This window comes from Echinops telfairi, unplaced genomic scaffold (assembly GCF_000313985.2).
Source record: "Echinops telfairi isolate 266 unplaced genomic scaffold, ASM31398v2 ScPeMD7_3533;HRSCAF=4204_1, whole genome shotgun sequence".
NCBI lineage: Eukaryota > Metazoa > Chordata > Mammalia > Afrosoricida > Tenrecidae > Echinops > Echinops telfairi.
Genome location: NW_022107432.1, coordinates 11,932,579 through 11,959,036, shown reverse-complemented (window position 1 = coordinate 11,959,036; position 26,458 = coordinate 11,932,579). Strand labels below are relative to the sequence as shown.

The 26,458-nt window shown below is 45.0% G+C and overlaps 1 protein-coding gene across 1 annotated transcript in view; it reads left to right on the top strand.

The window, feature by feature from the left end:
* The window catches only part of LRRC1 (leucine rich repeat containing 1), a 161,624-nt gene that overhangs the window by 44,465 nt on the left and 90,701 nt on the right, over positions 1-26,458 (top strand). The window contains exon 2 of the mRNA XM_004696555.2: positions 16,271-16,388. Coding sequence (XP_004696612.1) covers positions 16,271-16,388 — 118 coding nt within the window. The remainder of the gene's footprint in view (positions 1-16,270; positions 16,389-26,458) is intronic.

Genomic DNA, 26,458 nt, shown 5'->3' with positions numbered 1-26,458 from the left:
GGGAAGGAGGGGAAAAATGAGGAGTTGTTACCAAGGGCTCAAGTAGAAAGGAAATGTTTTGAGAATGATGATGGCAACATATGTACAAGTGTGCTTGACACGATGTGTGTATGGATTGTGATAAGAGTTGTAAGAGCCCCCAATAAAATGATTAAAAAGAATACCGATAATTTTTGGAAACCTGAAAGAAAATTCAAAAAGTAATCGACCTGGAACCAGTTTACATCAGAATTTTGGAATGAAGCCTTGTTATAAGTTGGGGCTACCTGTATTACAAAACATTTCTTATAAGAGCTGTAAGAGCCCCCATTAAAAGGGTATTAAATAGACTTCTAGGAAAAAAAATGGCTAATTCAACAACTTTAACACCTAAAATTCAGCACCACTGATTATGTTCACTGTGCTGTGCACACATCGCTACTATCTTTTTGCAAATCCATCTCATCAGTAGTAACCTCGTGCCCCTGAACATCTGATGCTCCGCTTTACCCCTCTCTCTAACCCCTGGGAACCATGGATAGATGCTAGTCTGTGTAGATTTGCGTGTTTCATGTCATTGGCATGATGTCAGGTCGATTTCCCTCAGGAAGACGTTTCCAAGATTCATCCCCGTTACAGGATGCATCAGGACATCTCCTGTCTGCGGCTCATCACGCTTCAGTTCTGCATATTCCACGTTTGTCTGTGGCTTCACCTATTGATGGGCCCTGGGGAGGACTCCACCTTTTGACTTTTGTGACTAGTGCTGCAGTGAGCACCAGTGTACACATTTCTGTGTTGTGTGCCTTGCTTTCCATTCTGTGAGGTACGTGCCCACGATTGGGGTTCCGGGGCCGCCTGGTAGTTCTATGTTTAACATTTTGAAAAAAGCAGCTTTCATTGTGCTCAGGTTGTTTGTTAAGTGCCACCGAGGGACGTGGCAGTGGAGGGGCGGGTAAGATACGGATAGCTGGACAGAGTTCATCAGAACAGTGGAGGTACAATGAGCAGCAAATGACTCACTGGGGCGAGGAAGCAGCGCCCTTGGATTGATGGGCGTGGGAACAAGTTGTCAAGGCCACGGAGGCAGTGGTGCTGTGGAGAGAAGGACTTTGGACTTGCAGCCAGAGAGGCTGGGCTTAAGATGTGGCTCCTGTGCCCTTTGTGCCAGACTGCCTCTCGGAAGTCCACCTCCTGAGAAGGGACTGTTTGCTGGTGACTGCGCCCGTGGGATGTGATATGTAAAAGCACTTTCTAAGCCCTCCAGGCTGACAGACATGCCCATGGCACTGTTAGCATGTGCCCATGTGAGGAGAGCCCCGAGTGTGAAGTTAAGGGGCTTTGTGCCTTGTTCTGTAACCGGTGGCACCTCCTGGAACGCTTTGAGAGGACAGGATTTCGCTTCGCTGTGGGTTGAGTCCACTTCTATAGGCTTCCCTGAGTTCATCATGCTGTTCCCATACATGTGGAAATGCATTCCCCATTTGGACCATAACCCCTTTGGGAGTTGGAGGTTCTCAGGTCAAAGGGCAAAAGAAAGAAAAGAAAAATCGGGGTAATTTGTCTCACTCACTTCCTGGGTCTCACCCACACCCTGTTCCTAATTACTGTCACTGGCTGTTCGGTCTTATTCGGCGCCTTGATGCTCAAGACTGCGCTGCTGGTTAGTGTCGGGGCCGGAGCTGGAACAGAGGCTTCCTGACATGCAGGACAGCGCCCTGCTGGTTCTGAGCTGGGCAGGCTTGCGGAGCTGGCCGAACCTGCCTTGTCTCAGGTGCACAGCCTCCCAGGTGTTGCTCCGGCCCCGAGTTCCTTTGGTGTCCAGGGTAGGCCCACCCTTATATCATTGCCTAGGTTACCAGCCTCCCTAAAATTCTTCTAGATAGATTTTACTCTGTGTATGATGATTGATTAGTGTGAAATGGTTTTTTTTTGTTTTTTTTTAAGTTCACTTGCCATGTTTGGAAATTAGCTTGAGTACTTGGCACCTCTATATTGCCAGACTTGTCAGTTAACTTCCAAGCCTTCTTTTTAAGACCATTTGAGCATTTGGCTCCTGCTGTGCATTGATTTATGTATGTTATGTCATTGTGTTTCTCTGCTTTTTAAAGCGAACAAAGCCAAAAAGGAAACTCACTCCCATCGAGTCTGTTCCAACTCAGAGAAGCCCACAGGACAGGGAGATCTGCTCCCCAGGGTGTCTGGGACTGTCAATCCTTATGGGAGTGGGTGCTGTTTCTATCCCTGCACCTGGTGGGTGCAGCCCAGCTCTAACCCTCTGTGCCACGGGGCACCTTTTAAAAACAGTAGCCTAACATCGAGGAGCATGGTTCTTGTTGAACACCTCACTGCCCCCGACCCCCGCTACCCCCATCCCCATCATATGCTCAAAAGACAGCAACATGTTGTAATTAGATCTAAGTTCATTAGACTTTAAAAGTTTTTGTAATACATATTATATATATGTATAATATATAGAATAGAGCCATCAAACCATCATCATAGCCACCATGTGTTAAGGACTCGGTTCTAGACACTTGTATTCACTCATATAACCATCACTGCAATTCTGTGAAGGGAGTCGTGGCTAAATGCATAGCTGCTAACTGAAAGGTTGGTGGTTCAAACCCACCGATCCACTTTGAAAGAACAAGACCTGGCAAGCAGAGTGATTGCTTAGGAGAAAACTTGGTGGGGGCAATTCTGCTCTGTTACATGGCCTTTCTATCAGCTCAGATCAATTCCGTGGCACCAAACAACAGCAGCACAGTTATTTAAGGTTCCGGTACGGTACGGCTGCAACAATGGGCCCAAACTAACCACTGTGAAGATGGCGCAGGACTGGGCCAGCTCCAGGTGATGCTGATAATGTGAAGTCCTGAGCCATGATGTGAACACATCTGCATGCACACTGGCCTCAGAGCCTGAAGGAGGAGGCTGGGAATGGTTGCGGGGAAGCTTCTGAGACCCAGGAGTTTCCTCAGAAACTTGCCCTGGGAGCTTTTGGAGAAAACCTTCCATGTGTGCTATGCCCTGAAGTCTCTGTGAATGGCACAGGGCTCAGGAGCTACAGGAATTGTTAGCTAGTATTTAAGGGTTCCTCTTCTTGAGGGCCTTTGAGCATGTAGCCCCCACCCCAGTGCATTGATTCATATGTATAATTTTGTGTTTGTTGTCCCCCCCACTTTACTTTGGGATTCAAATTTGGAAGACTCCTGTTCCCCTTTCCCCAGATGTTCTTTTTGATCTCCCTTGGTCCTAAAGGGGGAGATCTTCAACTCTGAGAACTCCTGAGGTGTGGTGGTACTGAACAAGAAACTTACTCTCTGGTCTGTATACCGAAGACCCAGCTGGTCAGCAAATACAATCCAGTGGCCAGACTTATTTAAAGAGGTGAATCCCTGTGAAAGAGCCCTGTCCTTAGGCTGAGGGCTGGCAGGGGGCTGGTTGCATGGCCCTCACATCACCACCATGTGTGTCGATGCTTACAACAGAGGAATATGAGGCATACCATTCTGACCCCTTACCTAGGCTGCTGGGACATAGTAAGAAAGAAAGAAATGCAAAGAATGCCGAAAAGGGCAGCTAAACGAATCAGCTCTGACCTCGCGTTGCTGTTTCTCCTTCACAAAGAAAGCAGGCCTGTCAGACTAGAGCATTCAGTCTGACTGCGCCACAGAACATGAGCTGCGCAGAGTTGCTCAGGCACGAATGGTTCCTCTTGTTCCTTAAACAGTACAGGGATTCAAGACGTTCTCAAAGTTAGGCCTTGTGGTTGCAGTTCTTCATGTGGGTTAGTATTAGAATTTAATATTTGGTTCCGTTTGGAAAGCTGTCATGTGGCCACCACGACTGAGCATTCTGTTGTGTTTTTGCTTGTTTGAGGGTTGCTAGGGAATGTACTTTCCTTTTTTTTAAACCCCATTTTGCTCTTTTAATTTTAGTAGGAAACTGTGCAAATTTATTAGTGTGTGTGAGAAATTTAAATAAAAGAGAGGAACCATCGTGAGGCCCCAAGGCCACCTGCCCCAGGAGCTGTAAAGGCTTTGGCACGCAGGTCTGTCTGTCTCGGTGCAGGTAAGCGGGCACAGGGCACACTGGAGTCGCACAGCGTTACATCTGACACTGGGGTGACAGAAAAGCCATGTCTCTGTGCTGTGTAGCTCCTGCGGGTTTAGAACATTTTCAAAAATATCTTCTTGCGCAAGTTGAAGTTCTCCACTGTGGAACTCTCCATGATTATAGTTGATCATTTGATTTCTGAATGCCGGCAGCCTGGTTAGGGCTTCCACAGTGTGAACCGGCAGCCTTGCACGATTAATCCATTTTGCATGCCTTCTTAACACATGCCACACCAAGGTTGGGTGTTTACACGCTCGGCGTCTCCTGGGACTCCAGTACCTGTCCATTTGGTGCTTGAATTCTTTGCCCTGTTAGGGTTTGCCTGAATTCAGTTTCTTGACAGTACCCTCGCTCCTCTGCTGGAAAAGCAGTTTGGCAGGTCCTGCAGTAGCACGTTCCAGCGTAAATATAGTAACATCATGGTTGCCACTGCAGGGCTTAACCTGTTTCGTAGTTTTGTTAGGTCTGGCTACTTGGCTACAATCCTTTATATTAACTAGTTAGGTAGGTCCCTCCACCTTCCAAGATCTCTTGATAATGGTTTAGAACACTTTTGTATCAACAGGAAGACGTAAGCACCCCCCTTTACTTCTAATTAGCAGGCACTAAAAGTACCATTAAACACTGCCTTAGTAGATTATGGGCAGCCCTTAATTACCTAGGAGTGATGGTAATCTGGAAACTGAGATTAATTTTTTAAGTACCATGTTAATGACTAAGTTTCTCTGTTTCTTAAGAGCTTGCTATCCAGAAAGATGACATCCTGGCCACAGGCACTATCAGTTTAGTCCTGCGGGAGATGAAAACCAGGCACGGGCAAATCCTGTGTTGCATGGTCCAAGGGAAGGACCCATCGGTGTTGGCCATGTGGCTGTGTCCCTTCTCAAGCCCCTCCACCACCCCTGCTTCAAAAACACCCCACTGGATTGTGGTAACTATATGTAAGTGGCTTCCAACAGCTTGTGGGGGAATGGAATTAGAAGGTAATGGAATCTCTCCCCGAACTTTTTGAAGCCCCCCAGCGTATGTAGCCATGTCAACATTGTTCTGTATAGTGTGCTGGCACCATCTGGTTCCTCACTCTAACAGAAGCTGAGTGTACCCTGCAGGGCGAGTCCTCCTTTCCCCTCCGTACCGCCTGTGCAAGTGGCTCTTTGCTGACTCTCACTGCTTCCTGAGGCCCTGGGAGTGCTGGTCCAAGCGTGGGTGTGTTTACTGAGGAAAGCCAGACAGACGCTGCCTACACAGTGCCTCAGTCAGCCATTCTTCTTCGAAGGTCCCAGGAATGTTTGCTCCCCTGTGATATGGTGTGACTGATCACAAATGGACATCACGGACCTGTAGTTTCCCTGGGAGCATAACAGAGGTGTGGTGTGCGACAGCCGGAGGCCTTTGTCATCGTCTCAGAGGAGTTTGGGTGTCACGTCTTAAGGATTTTCACTTTCCACCTTGTGTGTTAGTTACTTGTCTCTCACACATCTTGCTGTCCCATGAGACAAGTTAGGAATGGATCTTGTTTAAACATCTTTTGCTTCACTCTGAAATCCGGCACAGAAAACTAAGACCCAAGCCCACTGTGGTCGAATGGATTCCGACTGCCAGCCACCCTTCAGGGCAGAGGAGAACAGCCTCACGGGTTTCCAAGGCCGTAAGCTGTGTGCTATCTCCAACGGTATAGTGGTTATGCTCGGCTGCGGATCTAAAGGGCGGTGGGTTTTCATCACCGGCCACTTCACAGGAGAAAGATGTAGGGGTCTCCCTCCATAAAGTTGCAGCTTGGAAACCCTACCCTGGGGCACGTTGTACTTTGTCGCAGGATAACTGTTAAGTAGGCATGCACTTGGTGGCAGTGGGTTTTCATCATTAGGGAAACAAACTATCGTATCTTCCTGGGGAGCCACTTATGTTGTCTTAACTAGCATCCTTTTCTTTATCTCCAAGCTCTAGTATCCATTGCAATGGCTACACAGAACTCACAGATAGGCAAAATTTGTGATTAAAGGGTTTATTAAGGATGTTCTGCAGGTTGTTAATTCTCATCTGAGAAATGCTTACATTGTAGTTGGCCAGCAGGGCCTGCTACAGAGTTCTTTCAGAGCGGCCCACAAGTGCCCAAAGGGCACGCGCTTCCCTATAAGCCTCTACTTGAAGGCACTCCGCTCAAATTCCTTGGGTCTGCAAACCCAGGTCTCTGAATTAGCGCCCAGGGGCCCCGGTTCTAGTAAGCTTCAGCCCAAAGGCACGCAGCCTCACTTCTGTGAGTCGGCAAGCCTAGCTCCCTCCATCAGGTGCCTGTGGCCCTCCTCCGCAAGCAGAGCCCTCGGCTTTCCTTGCTCTGTGGGCTGGGAAGTCCCTTACTCCTGTTTCACGCTCTCTCTGTGGTCCTGCCACCCCTTTGGTGTCACAGCTGTCTTCTGGATCCCCGGGGGTCACTGTGCTGCAGGCATCTGTGGTGCAGAGGATGCCCTCCACTCCTGGCTCTTGTTGGTACTGAGATCCCTCCTCATGCTTCTCAGAGGGCTCCTGTTGTTCACAACAGGATGTTGTTCCAGGACATCCTGGTCACCATTACTCACAGGTGAATCCTATCGGTATCTTCCTTGACCTTCTTACCAGACCCATGCAGGGAACGAGCACACGGTGAGGCATCAGAAACTTCGACTAGAAGAGCCATGCTAAATAATTCACACACACCCCCCATCCCTCCAATGTTTCAGTCGCCAGCAGCTGAGAACTTTAACGACCAGGACCCCTTCCCGCACATAGTAGGCATATTATAGATGCAGTGCTCCTGAGCCTGATTCCCACTACTCCTCACAGCCACCGAGTCAACACTGACGCACAGCGGGCCTATTGGACAGGGCAGAACCGCCCCTGTGGGTTTCTGAGACTGTTGACTCTTTACGGGAGTAGAAAGCCTCATCTTCTTCTCATTAGGTCAAGAATTGCATGGAAGCCATGGCAAAATGCCCACTAAACAAAGATTGATTCAGTTAGCGTCACATGATGCTTTCCTGGGCACCCAGACCAAACTTCACAGCTGATTTTGACTCAGTGTGTGAAAAAAATGGAGGCTTACAAGAGTTGTATGAGCCCCTAATAAAATTATTAAAAATTTTTTTTAAAGGGGGGGCTTTTGAAAAATCCTATAAAAACCCAAAAGGCCCTTCAGAAAACTTAAATGAAATGCCTATTTCACTTCTTATCGGAAGCCCCCCTTCCACACCCATGTGTAAGATAGTAGTACTTCCATCTTTTCAAACTTTGCTTGATGATACCACTGGTGAAAATTGGAAAGAGAACTCTATCTACAGATTATATGGTCATTCTTTTCAAAGTCGTGATTTTTTTCTCTCTCACCAGGTTAACTTTTTAAAAAGCAGTTTTCCCCTAAAATTTCAATATTCTCTTTTTAACAGAAAGAGTATGCTATGTAGTACCTTCCGTTTTCCCTCTAACCCTGGAACCACATGTACTTGCCATGTTAAATGATTTTTCAACAATTTTTAATGGCCACCTAATAGTTGGTTGCTTGAATCCACCCCCCACTGTTTAGTAGTTCGCTGTTGTTAGTGCATCAAGTGGACCTCTTCCTCCTTGTCATAGTGACCCTTTCCTGTGCTAACCCTGGTCAGTCCAGACCTTGTGGGTTCCCCGTCGGGGTTAGCTTCCCGGGTCTGCAGCTTGGCCTTTGGGCTCAGGTTCTCTGCAAAGTAATACTATCCCGGTCCATCTTGCATTGAATACGTTTCTCTTCTCTATGCCTGTTGCCAGCACTGAGGCTCCCTCACCCATATTCTCTCTCTGGTTATGTCACAAGAACTAAAGCCTTCCTGGCTTCTTCATTTTCCAAGCGATCCTCTCCTGAGCTGTGCTAATTATGGGAGCACTGTGGGATAGGTGTTGGGGCTGTAACCTTCAAGTCTGCAGTTCACCCTGCTGCTCCGCGGGAGAAAGATGAGCCTGTCTCCTCCCATAAAGACTTACAGTCTCAGAAACCCTATCAAGGGTCACCAGGGGTCCGAATCCACTCTGTGGCAGTGGTGTTGCGTTTGGTTTGGAACATTTACAGCTTCTCTTTAAAGCAGCGGTTCTCAACCTTCCTATTGCCTTGACCCTTTAATACAGTTCCTCATGTTGTAGTGACCTGGTATGTGGGCATATCTGCATGTGGGCGGACCGGCTGGAGACCGATAGAGGAACGGGGTCTCAGTTCTTAAGACTATCGGAAATGTGGTCTTAGGTGGTCCCTGTGAAAGGGTCATTCAACCCCCAAAGGGGTCGCGAGCCACAGAGAACTCTGCTTTAAAGGATCTACTAAGAGTGGCAACTAGGCAGCATGAGCAAACACCTCGGACAAGTTAAAATACATTAGCAAATGAGAGGGGCTACAATTACTGATAGAGGCCAGATGACAGAAAAATTGGAATGGGAGATATATGGAGCAAAGTGAACCGAAAGCATCTGTCTTATAAATGCTCTAGTATATATGCTAAAACTCAGTGGGGAATGCATTTGCTTCTCTGAAACTTGGCTATCCTTCGACTGTTTGAGGGGTCTCTAAGGAAAGGAGCTGGGCACTCATTTCCTTGTCCCGGGAAGGAAAGAGCCCCTGTACCACTGAAGCTCGAAACAATTGAGATGTGTAAGCTAGTGCGCGGGACCTTTCCTGTGAGCCTGAATTTATTTATTTTATGGGCAAGGAAGTACACTCCAAAAATATTTCTCTCTGCTTCAGATGACAGAGGAAATGGTTATTAAGGTACTTGTTTAGGCCACTTAAGTCAGATAACCTGGCCCAATAGTAATTGGCATTTTAGATTTCAGAATCAATATTTTGTATTCTCATGTCTTTGCAACTCTTTTGACTTCCACTTTGTGTCTCTCTAGAAATTGTTCGCTATTTAAAAAAAATAAAATTACATGACCAGTTGAATGGATAGGGTAGTCACCACCCTGGGGCTCTGTGATGTATACCTCTCCATATGCCTCCAAAACTTGACCAAACTTAAAAAAAAAGAAATGTAAACTTTTTATGCCCTTTCACTCTGTCCTGTCACAAGTTACATCACATTCTGCCTCTTGCTCTCCCAGTCGTGTGGGGCCGCCTCCTCGGCCAGGGTTTATCTGGATGTTTGTTACTTCTCCACACCAGGGTTTATCTGGATGTTTGTTACTTCTCCACACCCACGGGCCTCTAGAAAGTTGACCCCCTTTTTTGGCCCAGATTTCTTTCCCGTCGTGTCTGCTCTCTGGGATGGGATGGGATTGGCAGCCAGACCACGCGTCTGCCCTCACGTGCAGGTTTTTCCTGCTTGCTTGCTTGTTTCTTCCCTTCTCAACTCATTAATCGAGACGGAGTACAGTGTGGCACTACGTGAGTCCTTACCGACTTCCCAGCCTTCCGAATGCTGTTCCCCGCCTCCCTTCCTTCCCACATGGCTCTGTTTTGTGTTAAGCTAGTTAAAACATCATTTTATAATTTTTGTGTGTTCTCTGGATGTGCCACCATGAGTCTACTTGGGAAGCTAGCGTATTAGAACAAAATGCTACTAAGTGGTGTACAATTAGTTGTTGAACTTGTCCTCATCTGCTAACTCCCATTGAAAAGCCTTATTTCACTGGGTGGGGGTAGTGATTCAAGTGGATGAAAGTGTGTGTGTGTCTCTAGCTTTGTCTCATTTTACTACAAGGGGCTTCATCATGTCTATCAACTCTGTGCCTTTCTTGAGTTTTACTGTGAGTCAGACTGTCCATGTGCAGCTCACCCCCTTGGAGTGCACACTTCTGTTGTGCACTCACCGACTTGTGCCGCCATTTCCACAATCCATTTGAGAGTCCCCAAAGCAGCTCCATGGCTGTTTTTCAGCCATGCCCCATTGCTCAGGCAGCTGTTGACCCACTTCCTGCCCTTTTTTTTGTGTGTGTGTGTGTGTATGGACAAAATTTATTATTTGGAAATATATGTTTATATGACAGGAGAGATTGACTTGTATTAATTTTACATGGGCATGAATGTTTTTAGTCATTAACACTGATAAATGGAATGAAAACAGGAGTAGAAGGAGAGCATTTGGATACTGAAAGAGGATATTCAAAACCAAGGCATCTGGTTAGGCTGTAGGGAAAATTCTGCAATAGATCAAATTCCATAGTTGGAAAAGCTCCTTTTCTGAGGCTTATTATTACTTTGTATGTGATAGGAGGGTTTTTAAAAATTATTTTATTGGGGGCTCATACAGCTCATCACAATCCATCTATCCATCCATTGTGTCAAGCACATTTGTACGTTTGTTGCCATCATCATTTTCAAAACATTTCTTTCTACTTGAGCCCTTGGTGTGAGCTCCTCATATTACCCCTCCTTCTCACTCCTTGCCTCCCTCACTTCTTGTCATTTTATGCATTTTTTAAACCTATACTTATTATCTATTCTGTGCCAATTGGATTTTTATTTTTCTTATATGATGGGTATTTTGAAAATGCAGTCTCAGAAGTTTTAAAACTAAGTATACCCTTGAGGTGATTTAATGTGTTTTCTTTACAAAGACATTTCCATCCCATACCTCATTGTCAAAACACACTGGTCCTAATTGTGTGTGTGTTTTTTTATGCCCTTAATACTTATTTAATTAATAGTTATTACTTTTCAAAGTTTGTGCAAACTCTTTCCAATTTGGAATATAAGATGTGATTATGTGCATTCTCTGCCTTAATAAAACTGGTTTCTTTACCATTACTCCATGGCTTTTTTTTTTTTTTGCCCTCTCCCCCTTGTGTATAATCTACCGTTGTTTTAAAAATCCTACCCTTGCCAAAATTTGTTCAGTATATAATTCTATTCTGTTTCAATTTTCTTTGTAGAAAGTATTACTCCGTGATCAATTATAGCCTTTCGTAGCATAATCTCTTTATTTTTTGTATGAATTCTTCTGTGGCCTTCCTTAGGGTCCTACCACATTTTGTAATAAATTATTTTATCTACTAAATTTCTCCCATCCTTGGCCTCTTTTAATGTGTGTGAGGGTTTTCTTGGTTTTTCTGCTCAATCATTGCTGTTCAACAATTGGATACCATTTCAGCATTCTCTTGAAACTGGATTGGCTTGATGACCGGCTTTGCCTCGTTGAATCTGACAGAAACAACATGGTGCAAATTCAAAGCTTAGGCGCCAAGAGCCCTTGCAGCCTCCACCTTTCCCCCTTTCTGAACACTGCTCGCAAAGCATATTAGATAACCTTCTAGCCATGTGCTAGGTGACCTTGTGGAGACCAAAGGAGCTGCAGCTGACACATGATGCCAACTGCCACACACATTCATGAGGCCAGGATGGAGATTCCAGCTCATTCAGCCATTCAGCTCAGCTGTTCTCAACCTGTGGGTCGCAGACCCTTGGTGGGGGGTGGTGTTGGGGGGTCGAGGGGCCCATTCACAGGGGTCACCCGATTCATAACTTTAGCAAAATTACAATGATGAAGTAGCAATGACAATAATTTTATGGTTGGGGGCTGTCACCACAACATAAGAAACCGTATTAAAGGGTCGCGGCATTAGGAAGATTGAGAGCCACTGATCAAGTTGAATGTAGTTGCATGAGTGAGTTCAGGTGTAAGCCACAGAGTAACTCCCAGTTAACCCACATCATCTTGAGAGGAAGAAGGAGCAATCCACATTGTTTTGTGCCACTAAGCTTGGGATATTTTTCATGCGGCAAAGGCCTGCTGATACACATAGGTACCAGCATCGTGACAATGTTAAGATTTTTAAAGAAGGTCACTGCCAAGCACAGAATCCTCCCATAGCATTACTGCTGTGCACAGTCATGCCATTACTGTGGCTGTTGTTGCTCTGGTCTATATGACCACTGCTCCTCATTTTCCTCCTCTTCCACATTTAATACCATTGTCTCCATTGCTATTAACTGGAATGAAGTAAAGAATTTGATCTTCATTCTAATTGGTATTTTTCTTTGCCATTCTCAACTACTTAAACAGGTCCACAGTCAATGCTCATAGGAACAGCAGTCGAGATCAAACGACACATTGCATTAGGTAAATGTGCTGCACAAGACCTCTTTAGAGTACTGAAGAGCAAGGATGTTACTTTGAGGAGTAAGGTATATCTGACCCAAGCTATGGTATTCTTCGTTGCATCATGTGCATGTTAAAATTGTGTATTAACTAAGGGAGACTTAAGGTTTGATGCATTTGAATTATGGTACTGACTAAGGATCTTGAAAAGACTGTGGACTTCCCCAAAAGAACAAACAGGCCAGTCTTGGAAGAAGTACAGCCAGAATGCTCTGTAGAGCTAGGATGGTGAGACGTCATCTCCCGTGTTTTAGATATGTTATCGGAGAGACCAGTCCCCGGAAAAGGACATCATGCTTAGAGAAGTAGAGGGCAGTGACAACGAGGAAGACCTTCAATAAGAGGATCGCCGGGACAGGTCAGCAATGGGCGCACATGTTAGAACTATTGTGCAGCGGCACAGGACAGGGCCTGCTTGTTCTGTCGTACGTAGGGTCACTATAAGTCAGAACTGATGGTGGCACTTAACAGCAGTTACTTAAAAACTCTTTCCTTTTTTTTATTCTGAAATACAACAGATGAAGGGGCTTCAAAAAGTTTGTGGAAAAATGGAAGTGAAAAGTGAAGGAATTTCCCCACAAACTTTTTGAAGCCCTCTGTATAGATCAGAAAGTCCATTAAACATAAATGTTTAGTTTATGATAAATTTTAAAGAGAACACTTGTACTTATCATGCAAGTTAAGAAACGGAATCTTGCCTGGGCTCTAAAAGTTCACTGTATACCCTTCTTGGTCATAATCCTTTCTCTCACACCTAGAAATAACCAGTACTTTTTGTGTGTGTGGTTGTTTTATTTTTTAAAATCATTTTATTAGGGGCTCATACAACTCTTATCACAATCCATACATACATCAATTGTGTAAAGCGCATTTGTACATTCATTGCCCTCATCATTCTCAAAACATTTCCTCTCAACTTAAGCCCCTGGCATCAGATCCCCATTTTCCCCTCCCTCCCCACTCCCCTCTCCCTCGCCGAACAAACATTCACTTTCATGATTGTGTAGCCTTTTCTAAGACTATACCTTTATCAGATATATTTGTAATCAATGCTTTGGTTATTTATCATTTTGAGTTACTACTGAAAACTTAAACACATTCTTAAATTTTGATAGTATACGAGGTTTTTTATTGTTGGCATTTTGGTTGCTTTTTAAAAGTCTATACATCGCAGTAGAATTTTTTGCAAGCTTCCTAAAAAAGAACAAGGCCAGGTGATACAAATGGATATATACTATATAAATAATATTACCCTGAGATTAAAAGCACTGATTTACCATGTCTGTCTTTGCAGGTTATAGACCATAAAGGTATCCAGGTCCCATCCAGACGGGAAGAGGAGTTAGGCATGTAGCAGGATGGAAAGGGATCAGCTTTTAGTTGAAGGATGAGAATGCCCCCAGAAACCCTGTGAGCAAGTTCCATGTCATAGTTTTTTTTTTAAACATTTTATTAGGGGCTCATACAACTGTTATCGCAATCCATGCACACAACAATTGTGTAAAGTGCATTTGTACTTCATTCTCAAAACATTTTCTCTCCACTTAAACCCCGACATTAGGTCCTCATTTTTCCCCTCCCTCCCCGCTCCCCCTCCCTCATGAGCCCTTGATAGTTTATAAATGGGTATTTTGTCATATCTTGCCCTGTCAGACGTCTCCCCTTCACCCACTTTTTGGTTGTCTGTCCCCCAGGGAGGAGGTCACATAGTTCCTTGTAATCGGTTCCCTCTCTATGTCATAATTCATGGTCAAACCATTTCCCAGGCATGTGTCAGATTCTTTATGCATTTAGTTTATATTTTCTCCACCCTATGAGCAAGGAGGAGCCTGAGCAACTGGGGGATAACTAACTGATCTTCAGCCATCAACAAAGCTACTCCCAATGTGCTGATGCCAGCTCCTAGTGGCCCTGTAGGACAGGATGGACCTGCCCCTCCCAGTTTCCCCGATGGTAACTGTTCACAGGCGTAGCAAGCTTCGTCTTTCTCCTGACGAGCACCTGGTGGTTTCAAACTGCTGACCTTCCAGATTACAGCTGAACTCCTAACCATGGGCCACATAGTCATAAAAATGGAAAGTTGTGATAGGACTGAGGTTTTCTCTTTCTCGTTCTAGGAAGATACTAGCATTCTTAGCAAAAGAACAGGAGAGACGGAATGCAGACTAAAATGGAGCATGGGGAAAACATTTCATTTGGTGAAATTAAAGCCTGTCTCCACTGCCAACATTTGAGGTGGCTGTAAGAAGTCTGTGGTGTGGCATCAGAGGCTGTGGCAATTTGGGTTTCTTTATGTACACAGTTGTACAAAACATGCTCTCAAGGGAGCCAGTGCGCTGTAATCACACAGGGAATAGTTGGAGAATGGTGTCTCTGTGTTCTGTCTGCCCCATGGTTGGTCCGTGCCAAGGCACCCTGCCAGGACAGCTCAATGAATTGTTCTCCCTGTGCCCCAGCTGGTAACGAAGGGAAGGCAGATGGGCACGCGGCTAGTTGAGTTTTGTCCCCGACTACCTGAGAAAGCGGGAGTCTGAGAATGGATGATGTCTCCGTGGCATTGTGTCCCTCAAAAGAAAGTGGCTGAGGAGTCAAGTATCCGGGCACCATGTGCAGGTCCAGTCGCGAGGAGGGAGTACTGTTTTCCACTTGGAATAACCACAGATGGGGTTGTTGGTACGTTTGGTGAACGCTTCCCACGTCGAGTCAAGTCATACTTGTGACAACTCCACCTGGGGATCCTTTTCCATGTGCAGAACCGGACCTTAAGTTGGTTTGCTTGTGTAATGCCTCCTCGATGTGGGGATCTCTAGGCTCTCGTTTCCACAGACAGAAAAATCGAACCTGTTGCTGTTCACTGTGGCTCTGTCTCCACACCTTATGGACTTGGCTTCTTATATTATTTCTGAATGCTCCCTGATGCATGGAATTGGTTTTGGTGCTTTTGCTATTTATTGTGCTTTTTCTGGAAAACAAAGTGAGCTTTTCATACTTGAGTAAACACATTGATGTATTATGAAACTGTCAGACTCTTTGAACAATTGGCATAAGCTCAGTTATTCAAATATGTGATGCTCTTGAATGGCTTTTCTGTCAGTTAATGCTTTAGTACAGCCAGCATAAAGAACTTCCAATACCTTTCCTTAAGAATTTAAGCTTCAACTGTGTGATTAAAGGGATCCAGCGGATTAATCCTTTTGTTGAGCACTTTCTTCATTATCATATGCAGCTAATTGGCAGCATTCATTTGCTGAGGTGCATAGTTCTCTATTTTAAAATGTCTTTTTTCTTCAGAAGTAATTAAAAATTATGCATTGTTCTCATCTAACAAAACTTTAAAAACATTTTTTTCCTTCTTCCTGTCTGTCCACATGTACTCATGCTATTTCACACACCGTGCCTGTAATTTCTTTGTTAGTTACGGTTGCATTAAATACCTTTTCAAGTTTCATGGGCTGCATCGTCGTTTTTACCATTTGCATAATGTTGCATTCTTTATTTAATCATATGCTAATAGATTTTCTTATTTGACAAGAATGTTTTATCGATAAAGTTGCAAAGGAAGCATATCTACCTTCTAGCTTGTTTTTCTTATTTTTGATGGCCTGATGGTAATAGCTATCTAGAAGTATCGTTATAATGTCATTGACCTTGAAAAAAAAATTCTGGTTTATATGTAATGTTCACATTGCACATTTCACACAGAGAAATTCTCTGCACTTCGTGTCTCTCAATAATAACATCTCACATGCGTTCAAGCCAAGCCAAACCCACAACTGTCCAGGGCATTCTGAGTGGAACGGCTCCTTAGGGCTCTGAGATGGTCAGTCTTCCGTGAGCAGACAGCCACGTCTTTCTCCGGAGGAGCTGCTGCTGTGTTCATTGGGGTAGCAGCCCAGTGCTCAACCCACAGCTCCACCAGCTCTCCCACATGGCTGTGCTAGGATGCAAACATCAGGACAGTGATGTGGGTGCAATCTTGGTTAATTTTGAAACGACGCGCTGTGTTAAATTTCTTACAAGTTTAAAAGCTGACATTGCCAATATATGCGAGACCTATGTGATACCCTTTTGTCTTTCAGCAATTTTTCCAACTCGTCAGATTACGAAAGCTTGGACTTAGTGATAATGAAATTCAACGGCTCCCTCCAGAAATAGCAAACTTTATGCAGCTAGTGGAACTTGATGTGTCTCGAAATGGTAAGAAAAAGGTTACATGTGGACTGGCCATTTCTCTTGTCTGAGGGCTGGGGGTTATTTTCAGAAAAGACTGCTGGATATTTGTTTTTTTTGAAGTGCTTTGCATGGTGGTGGTTATGAGAAAGCTATGCATACATTTTGGGGTGAAATTAACAATCTACATATTGGCCATTTCTGATGAGTAAAGTGAATTTATCTGTGCCAAAGACGTGTTTTCAATTTTTTCTTTTAAGAGCAACGTTCTCAAAGTAGAGTTAGTCTAATTCATAGGTACAGTCACCTGGCCCCTCATTGTACTGAATATGCAATTGAGGACTGGTAAGGAGCCCTGGCAGCCTAGTGGTTTCAAGGTGGGTTTTTAACTGCAAGGTCAGAAGTTTGAAACCACCAGGCGCTCTGAGGGAGAGAGATGGGTCTCAGTCTCAGTCCTAGTTGCTTGTCCTTGGAGTCATAGTCTCAGAAATCCACAGGGGCAGTTTTACGCTGTCCTATGGGGTTTTTGAGTTGGCATTGACTCGATGGTAGTGGGTTTGGTTTTTGGAGTGTGTGTTATGTGTTGGGCTGCTGAGGCGAGGTCAGCAGACGAATGCTCCAGTTAGTCCTTTGTTAAAAGGAGAAATGTTCTGCTCCTGTAAAGATTTACAGCCTCAGAAACTCACAGGGTTTGCACTACTCTGTCCAGTAGGGTCACTGTGAGTTGGAATTGACTTGATGGCCTTGGGTTTTGGGAATTGGCAGAATCCCATGAGGGAGGGAGGAGCGGAGGGGGAGAGTGAGTGGTGAATTGCTTTAGGGCTTTCTTTGCATTTGTAAAAACACTGTACCAATGACAGTAGAACAAGGTCACATTTACTATAACCGGTAGGAACATGGAGTCTTGGCCTATTTCCAAGTGAGTCAAAGTCCGGGGGTGGGGGTGCGGGGATGCTTTACTCTCTTCCTAGATAAGAATCACATTAATGTGAATTTGCTAATCTACTGGGTAGGTAAATTAAAATGTGAGCTCTTGCTTGCTGTCTGAGAGGCAGTGTGAAAAATCCTGCTTTTGTATGGGTTTGGGGCCTGGAGGCCTGAGTGAGACTCTGGCTGCCCCTTTTCACCCTGCCCAGCCCTTGTTGGCCGCAGGACGGTAACTAGGCGGACCACTGTTTGGTGGTGACTTCCTCAGTTCCTGATGGACCAGAGAGCCGTGGGGGATCATGGTGGAGGAAGGCAGGGCGTTGGCATCAGTGCTTGTCAAACTTGAGCTGCAGTGAATAACCGAGGAGTTTGCTCAGTCTCTCCCACCTTCCATAGGATATTCCTGGTTGAAGGAGAGGAGGCTAGAGCCCACAGCCGCTCAAGCTTGCTTGGACTCCAGGAGTCACTGCAGAATTTCCTGGATGTTCATTCCTTGCTTGAGAGAGGGAGCAAAGACAAGTTTCATATTTCTCTCCAAAAACAGTTAGTAACCAAGGAGGAGAGTGGTTTTCATGGGCTCCTTTTCTAAGCAAAGAAGGTCAGCCAAGTTCTGCAAACGCTGACTTTGTGGCCTTGTTTGCTGCTGTTTCAGGCACCACGTCAAGCGGATTGCGTGTTGCATGAGAAAAGAGATGGGTCGATGATAAGAGGAGAAAGCTTATAGACTTGGTAGACTTTGAGGGGTTTTTTCCTGAACTGAAAGTAGAGAGGCTTGGGGGCAAGCCCAGTGACGCAGCGGCGGACTCTGCCACTCAGCACCTAGTGGACTTTGGGCAGCTCCTCCCTGACGGTGCTGGCCCTGGTTTCCCCGACAAGGCCCTGCTTGCCTCCTACGCTGTCTGAGTCCAAGGAAGTAACGCCCTTCTCCCGTCCTAACGGGCTGGGTTGCTATCTTATCAGGCAAATGGGAAAATATGTGAAAACAGAAACTGGTGCTTTCTCTGAACATGTAGGCTGACCGCAGCCTGTGAAATTAATAATTGAATATGCTGTTGAAATGTTATCTAAGAACACAAAGCACAAAAGAATTGCTTACAATGAAGGTCTGTAGCAGCAGCCTTGTGTGTTAAAGTACATGCAGGTCAGTGTCTGCTCGGCTCTCTTACGTCTATTCCCCGTGCTTCCTGAGGCTCGGCCATCTAAGGGAAAGGACCTCTGGGGACGTGGGAAGAGCATTACTCCACAGTCGTATCTTGCTGTCCAAGAATCCAGGGCAGGCTTTCTTAATGCATCCTGAATCCTGCCCCAAGGGTTAGTCATTTGAATTTTATAGCCTGTGCTGTAGTTTGACTTACATCACACTACTGCATCATTATCCATTTAGTTTAGTTTTTCTCTCCCCAAAAGTAAGGCTCACACCACCAGCACGTTGCTAGAAATGATTTTGAGCATTCCTGGGAAATAACAGTTTTTAATATTGAATCAGGGTGAGAAAGTGAGCATTGTCCCCTTTTGGATTGTCATAATAACACTTACAGTACATTTATTCCTGGATTTACCTTCCATTTCTGGTGGTCATAACAGTTTTCTCTACATATTAGCATTGTGAGAGAGAGAAAAAAAATAACATTACTCCAAATTCTTTAAAAGTTGGCTTAAAAGAATAAGGAGTCTTAGGGGTGTAGTGGACTACTGAATGGAAGGCCGATAGTTCCAGACTCCCAGCCACTCCACAGAAGAAAGACGAGGCTTTCTGCTCCTGTAAACAGTTACCGTGTCCGACACGCACGGGCAGCTGTACTCTGCCCTTGAGGGTCACTGTGCATCCCAGTGACTTGATGGCAGCCAGTTTGGTTTTACAGGTGACGTACTAACAGTGGCAGACCCTGCGAGGCTGCTCCAGGCCTGGTGGAAGTTGCAGAACACTGGGTAGAATTAGCAGGCTCTGCCCAAGGAGCCACGGGCTTCTTTCTCGTCAGGGCCAGAAGAACACTGCATCAGGAGAAAAACCAAGGCCAAACCAAAACAACAACATCAAAAAGCATGACCAGGAGCTATGCACGCTAATTATTTTTCAAGCTTGAACCAACAGGAAATTAAATAAAAGTGAGATAGTTGTAGTTCAGGTCATCTGTAGGCCAAACCGTGGGAGGAGGTAGACAGCAGAGTGCTTGTCTCTCCCTTCTCAGGTCTAGACTTCGGATTCTTGAGTCAGTTGCCCCGGTCCAACCAAGGCGTGATGATAAGGGTCTGCGGTTTGTAGCTGTGGGTTTGTTTAATGGCATCTGACACTGATCTCGAAGCCAATTGGAATGACCTTGTATAACATTGAGTCTTGATGCTTTGGGGATGCCCTGAAATAAGCTCTCCCTGGCAAGCCAAAAGTCTAGGGTGTCTAGAAGTCTTCCTACCCAGCTAGTAACTGTCAGCCCCTTTTTTGCTGCTGCTTCAGATATAACTTCCCACAACCACTGCAGACACATGGCAGGAGCCGGTTTTCACCCATGCAGACTTCAGACCAGCCTCCGTCAGGCCATTGTTCTCTCTCTCCGTGCTCCCTACCTCGGAGGCTGCAGTTCTCCAGTGTGTTGAGCAGAGAGCAGCTTCCCTCGGCACTGTTGCTGTGGAAGTTTAACAGAAGACTGGCATGAGCTTGTCCTGATGGAGCGTGAGACACTGTCCTGCCGAAAGCTGACTTTCTTGCTTTTGCAAGCACTGTTTCTCTATCTGGAGAATTGTGTGTCTTGAATTAGACAATGCTGAGGGCCACAGCCGAGCTCTCCTGGCTCCCGAGGCTGATTGCCACCGCCCATCCAACCCCCCAAATCCCCCCTCCCCCGCCTCTCCTTGTTTATCCGTTTCGACACCAACCATCCCTCCCACAGCATTCTACTTCTGTGACTGGGTTCAGTAATTCACGGCAGTGGTCAGACAGAACTCACATGATGCTCACGATTAAGGGGTTTATTAGAGACGTTAACAGGTTACAATTCCGGTGAGACATACTTAAGGTACAGTTGTTTGGTCAGGACAGGTTCTTCTCCGCTCTGCCCACTGGGCAGGCCCGTCCAACTGGCCCTCAGCCTCTTGGCCTGGTCACAGACCTCTTTTCAGGCTGGTAATAAAAGCCCTGGTAGTATAGTGGTTACTCATTGGGCTACTAGCCACAAGGTCAGTGGTTTGAAACCACCAGTCCCTCCACGGGAGACAGCCTCGGAAACTCACAGGGGTTAGTTCTGCCACATCCTGTAGAGTTGCACTGAGTTGGAATCTACTCAATGACCCTGAGAATAAATGCCCGAAGGGCATGCCACCCCACCATAACCTCGTCTTGCAGTCGGTCAGCTCCAGCTCGGTGAGGCAGCAAACCAGCCTCTTGCCCAGGTTGTTTTACTTGCTCCGTGGGCTGGGGAGCCACTGCTCTGTCTCATGCTCTGGCTTCCGGGTCTGCTGCTGCTGCTCCTCTACCACACCTCTGATAGCAGAGCTGGCTCCTGGATCTCAGGGTTCACAGATGAGCTCCACTCATGGCTCTTCTGTCTCCCCGGTGCGAGATTCATCCCCTTCCTGCTCGGAGAGGGCGCACTTTATTCCTGGGAGTTCATGCCAATCACAATGAACTCCTGTAAACTTCATTCACAGCTGGGTCATGTAATCCAGTTCAGTCCATTCCCTCCCATTTCTAGCCCAGACCCATCAGGAAAGCAAAGGTTATTTGTGGGAGCAACAGAGGTTACGGCTAGAAGACCCCTATTAAATCATTCACTGTATTGCATTTAACTTTTTCTCTATTTTGTTTGGAAGAAATAAAAAATATAGAAACACTATATTTGTTTTCTCATTGCACTTCAATTCTAGGCCACAGTTTCAAAGTGGAGGAGGAAAGAAGTTGGGTTTCTGTGTTGCTTTCTAATCACCTTTCCGTGTAAATTCTTGTTGTTTATTTCATTTTCAGGAAATAGTGTTTAAGTGTGAGAATGGTGGGAAATGACTTTAAACACTGAAAAAGTTGGCGGTAAGCTTTGCAAATGAATCCCTTTTGGTGAGCTTACGAGGGGGCTTTAAAACATTTATGGACATATTTCCCTTATGTTTTCATTACATTCTTTCATATTAACTTTTGACACCTCAAATTACACTTTTTAAAACCTTCTATTGATAGTCACGCAAGCAGGTATGTTCTTTCTTGCTCCCACCTGGAGGGTGTTGGAGTGCCTGTCTTCCTAATGCTGTTCGGGACAGACGTATAGAAGTCTGGATCGTCGTCGATTATTTTACTCCCATGATGTTAAGATGGGCAGCATGCCATTGTCAGGGAAGTTGTGACTGTACTGAACTAGCTGCTGCTGTCGCGGTCTTCGAGTTGGAGGCCCCTGTGCACAGCAGAATGGCTGATCCTACTCCATCCTCACAATCGTTCTTTTGTTTGAGCCCCTTGTCGCAGCCCCTGTCTCAATCCATCTTCCTGGGACTCTTCCCCGCTTTTTATGTTCCTCCGCTTTAACCAAGCCTGATGTTCTTTTCCAAGGGTTGGTCTCTCCTGATATAACATATCCAAAGTACATGAAACTAAGTCTCTCCTTCCTTGCTTCCAAGGAGTATTCTGGCTGTACTTCTTCCAAGACAAATTTGTTGGCTCTTTTGGCAGTCCATGGAACTTTTAATATTTTTTTGCCAGCACCATAATTCAAATGCAGCACAATGTAGATTTATATAACTTGCTCCCCCCCACCCCTTTACTTGTGCCTGACCCCCAGGTGACTGCCTCTGCCTTTGAGAACAAGACCTTCTGAATTTGTATTTTAGATCTACGGGCTCTTTATGTAGCCAAAGGTTCTCTAAATGTTCCTGTCATTGCGTTTTTAACCTGCTCTTCTGACTTTACGTAGCTCCTTATCTCGCTCCCTCCTTCAGTGCCAAATGCGTCCATTTATCCACTCAGTCTTCACATGCTGTGCTTGCAACACTGAGTTCATGTTGCAGCTACCAGAAATAATGGAAGATTTATTCAGAGCAGTCCCAACAACAGAAGCAAAGATAATTGTAGTTGTTTCTCCTTAGATAGACAGGTCCCCAACATGTTAGGTAACAGTTCCTGCTCCCCTTTTAATGAGCCATTTATGTGGCCGCCGGGTTGACAGTGTCCAGCTCTGAAAAGGGTTGAGGTTGGCCATGCTGCTTCATTATGATATTGAGGTCACCTATTTTGTCATGTGTGTCCTAGCTTGAGCCAAGTGATGCTGAGCCTCCAGGCAGCTGAGGGCATCCTTCAATCACTGCATTGCAACACTGTGTCAGGACGGTGTGTCAACAACATGTTCCCGCTGCAGCAGCAGTGCCTTGAGCCCCATTAGGGCAGGATAGGAAATCTGGGCAAAGGACAGAGTTGCTGAGAAAGGGAGGGAATGAGGAGCTTGACCAGTACAACTTGATGACTGTGTGTAGAAATGACTATTTGATTTAAAATTAGCTTCAAAAGCGTTAGATAAGCCTCAATGTAATTTGTCTACTCAGTCTTTAATGTATATTATTTGGAATGATTTCCAGTTCAAAAAAGCTTTGGGGCTCAAAAAATATGAATGTCTAATAATAATAAAAATGAAAAATTGCTTTAAGCCACCTAGTATGTGTAAACCTCTGCTAAATCCTTCTGGACCTTAAGGAATTCGATCTGCAGGCACAACTGACAATAAAAGGCTCGAGAAGACTAAGTATTATAATGAAAGCTACTAAGACCAAAAGTAAGAAAACCAAAGGGAAGAAAACACTCAACGTTTCTTAAGCTGAAAAGAACTGAAGGAAAAAACAAATCAAGCTCTGAGTTGCAATATTAAAGGTTTCTGTGGGCACAATACTGAAGGACCAAGAGAACATCAAAAAGATGAAAGGAATACACAGTCACTGTACCAAAAAGAATAGGTCCAACTTTCAGCTGTTTCAGGTGGCAGCATATAATCAAAAACTAACGATATTGAATCGGCACTACAGGCATTATTGAAAAACAAGGCTCCTGGAATTGTCGGAATACCCACTGAGAGGTTTCAACAAACAGATGCAATGCTGGGAGTGCTCATTAGTTTATGCCAGGGGTCCTCAAACTTTTTAAATGGGGCCGATTCACTGTCCCTCAGACGCGTTGTAGGGCCAGACTATAGTTTTAAAAAAAACTATGAACAAATTTCTATGCACACTGCACGTATCCTGTTTTGAAGTTAAAAACCAAACGGGATAACAACACTTGGCCAGATAAATGTCCTCGGCAGGCTGCATGTGGCCCGTGGGCCATAGTTTGAGGATGCCTGAGGAGTTTGGAAGACCTGACTAGCTGACTGAATGATAATAATATTTGTATGCATTACAAAGAAAGATGATCTAGTAACATGGAAACTATCAAACAATATCATTAATATCATCTGCAAGTAAAATTTTGCAGAAGATCTTCGAAAACAGTTGTAGCAGTCCTTCCACAGAGAACTGCCAAATTGAAGGGAGATTCAGTAGAGGGCATACAATTGAGGGATCTCTTTTCTGATGTCAAAGAGATCTTGGCTGAAAGCAGAGACCATCAAAGGACATTTACCTGTACTTTATTGAATAATCAAAGGCATTTAACTGTATGGATCTTAACAAATTAAAGAAGTCATTTTTATTAGTCTAGAACTGTCATAAATTCAAATATATAATACACCTCATATAGTATATAATGAGAAGGGTAACAGTAAAATTAAAATGAGGTTTACACTATAGGTTATGTATTTGTTAGACTGTGCTTATGACTTGCTTTTGTATATTATCTTAATTTTTTGAAAATGTTTTTTACAGAAAGATAGTGGTTAAAAAGTTTTTTGTTGTTACACTTTTGTTTATGGGAGATAATTAAATAACGTTGCATATTCTTCCAGGACGCTTTTTATTGTAGCTTACATCAGGCATCTTTGGTTGAAGTTGAAATCAATGTTCTGAGTGTAACAATCCTTATGCTTTGGGTTGCTAATCAGTCAGTGAATGGTCTTCTCAGGTAGATTGTCATTGCTACTTGCTGGAAATTATTTTCAAGTGTGTGTTACACATGTATAGAGTCATCAGTATCATGCAAATACAACTGTGTCAGTACTTATCTGTGAGATAGTCATTGAAAACCTTTGAGTCTCCTCGGAAAGGAAAGAGAAAGCACCCAGTACATCAGATAGTAAGTAACACTTGGTGAGTTTTCTCGGGATTCGTGTCTCTCTCTGTTGCACAGCTGACTACAGTGCTGGGAAATACGTGCTGTGCCAGGTGAGATGGAGGCCCTGTGCATTAGTCAGGATAGATTACTCCGAGGAAAACGGTGCCAACGTCTCAGGAAGTGCTCTCACCACAATGAGGACTGCTGTTACTGCTCAACTTGGAGTCCAGTGAGTTGGGGGAGGGGAGGCACTGGAGAGCAGGGGTGTGGCCAAGAGGGGAGTAGGCGGTGAGGGGCTCTGCTCCATCCATTTAGAGAACCTGGCCTCTTGTGTGTGGGGTATTGTTATGGACCACGCTAGGAAGAGGGCACACTGATGGGTAAAGGGTTCGATTGCTAATGGAATGGCCAGCAGTGTGAGCCCACGCGCTGCTCCACAGGAGAAAGATGAGGCAAATCTGCTTCTGTGAAGACTTATAGCCTCAACCACCCTAGGAGGCGGTTCTCCTCTGTTCTGTAGAGTGGCTGGGAGTCAGGCTAGATTTGATGGCAGTGGGCTCTAAGTGCCCAGAAGGAGCCCTGGTGGGATAATGGTCCAGCTACCATCGACAACGTTGGCAGTTCAAACCCACCAGCTGCTCCTCAGGAGAAAGATGTGGCAGTCGCTTCCAAAAAGACTTACAGCTTTGGGAATGGGGCAGGCTGACTCCATCCAGCAGGGTCACTGGAGTCAGCATGAACTCCATGGCGATGTTTTGTTTTTGTTTAATGACGCATCGTGGTATGCATCATTTCCATTCATGTCCTCCTGGCCTGTTTTCTGTCCACAGCAGAACGGAAAGGAAATGGGAAATGCAGCAAGCTGTTTCCCCAAGAACAGGCGAAACTGACGATTGATGAGCATAGCTTCATTTGCCATACCTGGCATTTACTGGAGTGGTGGAATTTTGTTTGGTTTCAGGACACTGACCCCACGTAGGTGTCATCATCAAATGAATGCATGCACACACACTCACACACGCAGTTGCACTACATGGCTTATAGCATGTCTTCCAGTAAGTGGCATACTGACAGAAAATGTATGCCCAGAGACAGTAGCATGGGCTTCTACCTAGTTCTTGCCCCAAACTGTGTGAACTCAACCATAGACTAACATGACTGACCATCAATTTGTTCTTGTTTGGCACGGAACATATGCAACTGTATAATTTTTTAAAAATATGAACTTTTAAAAGCTGTAAGACAGGTATTTGTTAAAATCAGGGTTTATGTTTGAGAGGCACTTGCTGTAGGCAACGTGGGGTCACTTTCAAGCCAGAGACCCAGCAGTTACTTAACCTCTGTTTGCCTCATTTTCTTGCTCTATTAAATGGAGAGTGTAGTCACAAGTGACTCATAGCGTGATTATGCCTCTTAAATGAGTCTGTGTATGTAAAGTGCTTAGAACAGTGCCTTATATAGAGCGGACACACAGTCGTAGCTATTGTAGTTACCATCAGCATCATCATTCATGTGGATCCGGAAGGTGTGAACTGAGTTGGGAGAGAAAGAATGCAGGATGGCAGCAAGGATCAGATTTGAGGGGTAGTAGGGCCATAGAGGTGAGAGGGTTTCCTGTCTAAGGTGACTTCAGTGCATTTTGTGCCACTTTGTGCTGGCTCACTCCATGATTCTCCTTGCTAATGCACAAAGCAGCCCCGTGAGGTGGATATTCCCTCTCAGTTGCACAGCTGAGGAAAGTGAGCCTTAAGAATCCTACTGCTAGTTGGTGGAGCTGAAATAAGGAAGCTAGGAAGAGAGTAGTTCATTATTTTGGGGAAGCATACTGATGATGGTAAACATGTGGCTAATCGTTATCCTCAAACAGAGAAGATGTAGACAGTGTAAGACTCGGTGCTCTCTGAATTTGCAGGGACCATAGGAGGGAGAGAGGAAAAAATGTCCTAAGACATTTAACTTCTTGGAAACTTAGTGAATGAATGAATTCAACTACATGTGGCAG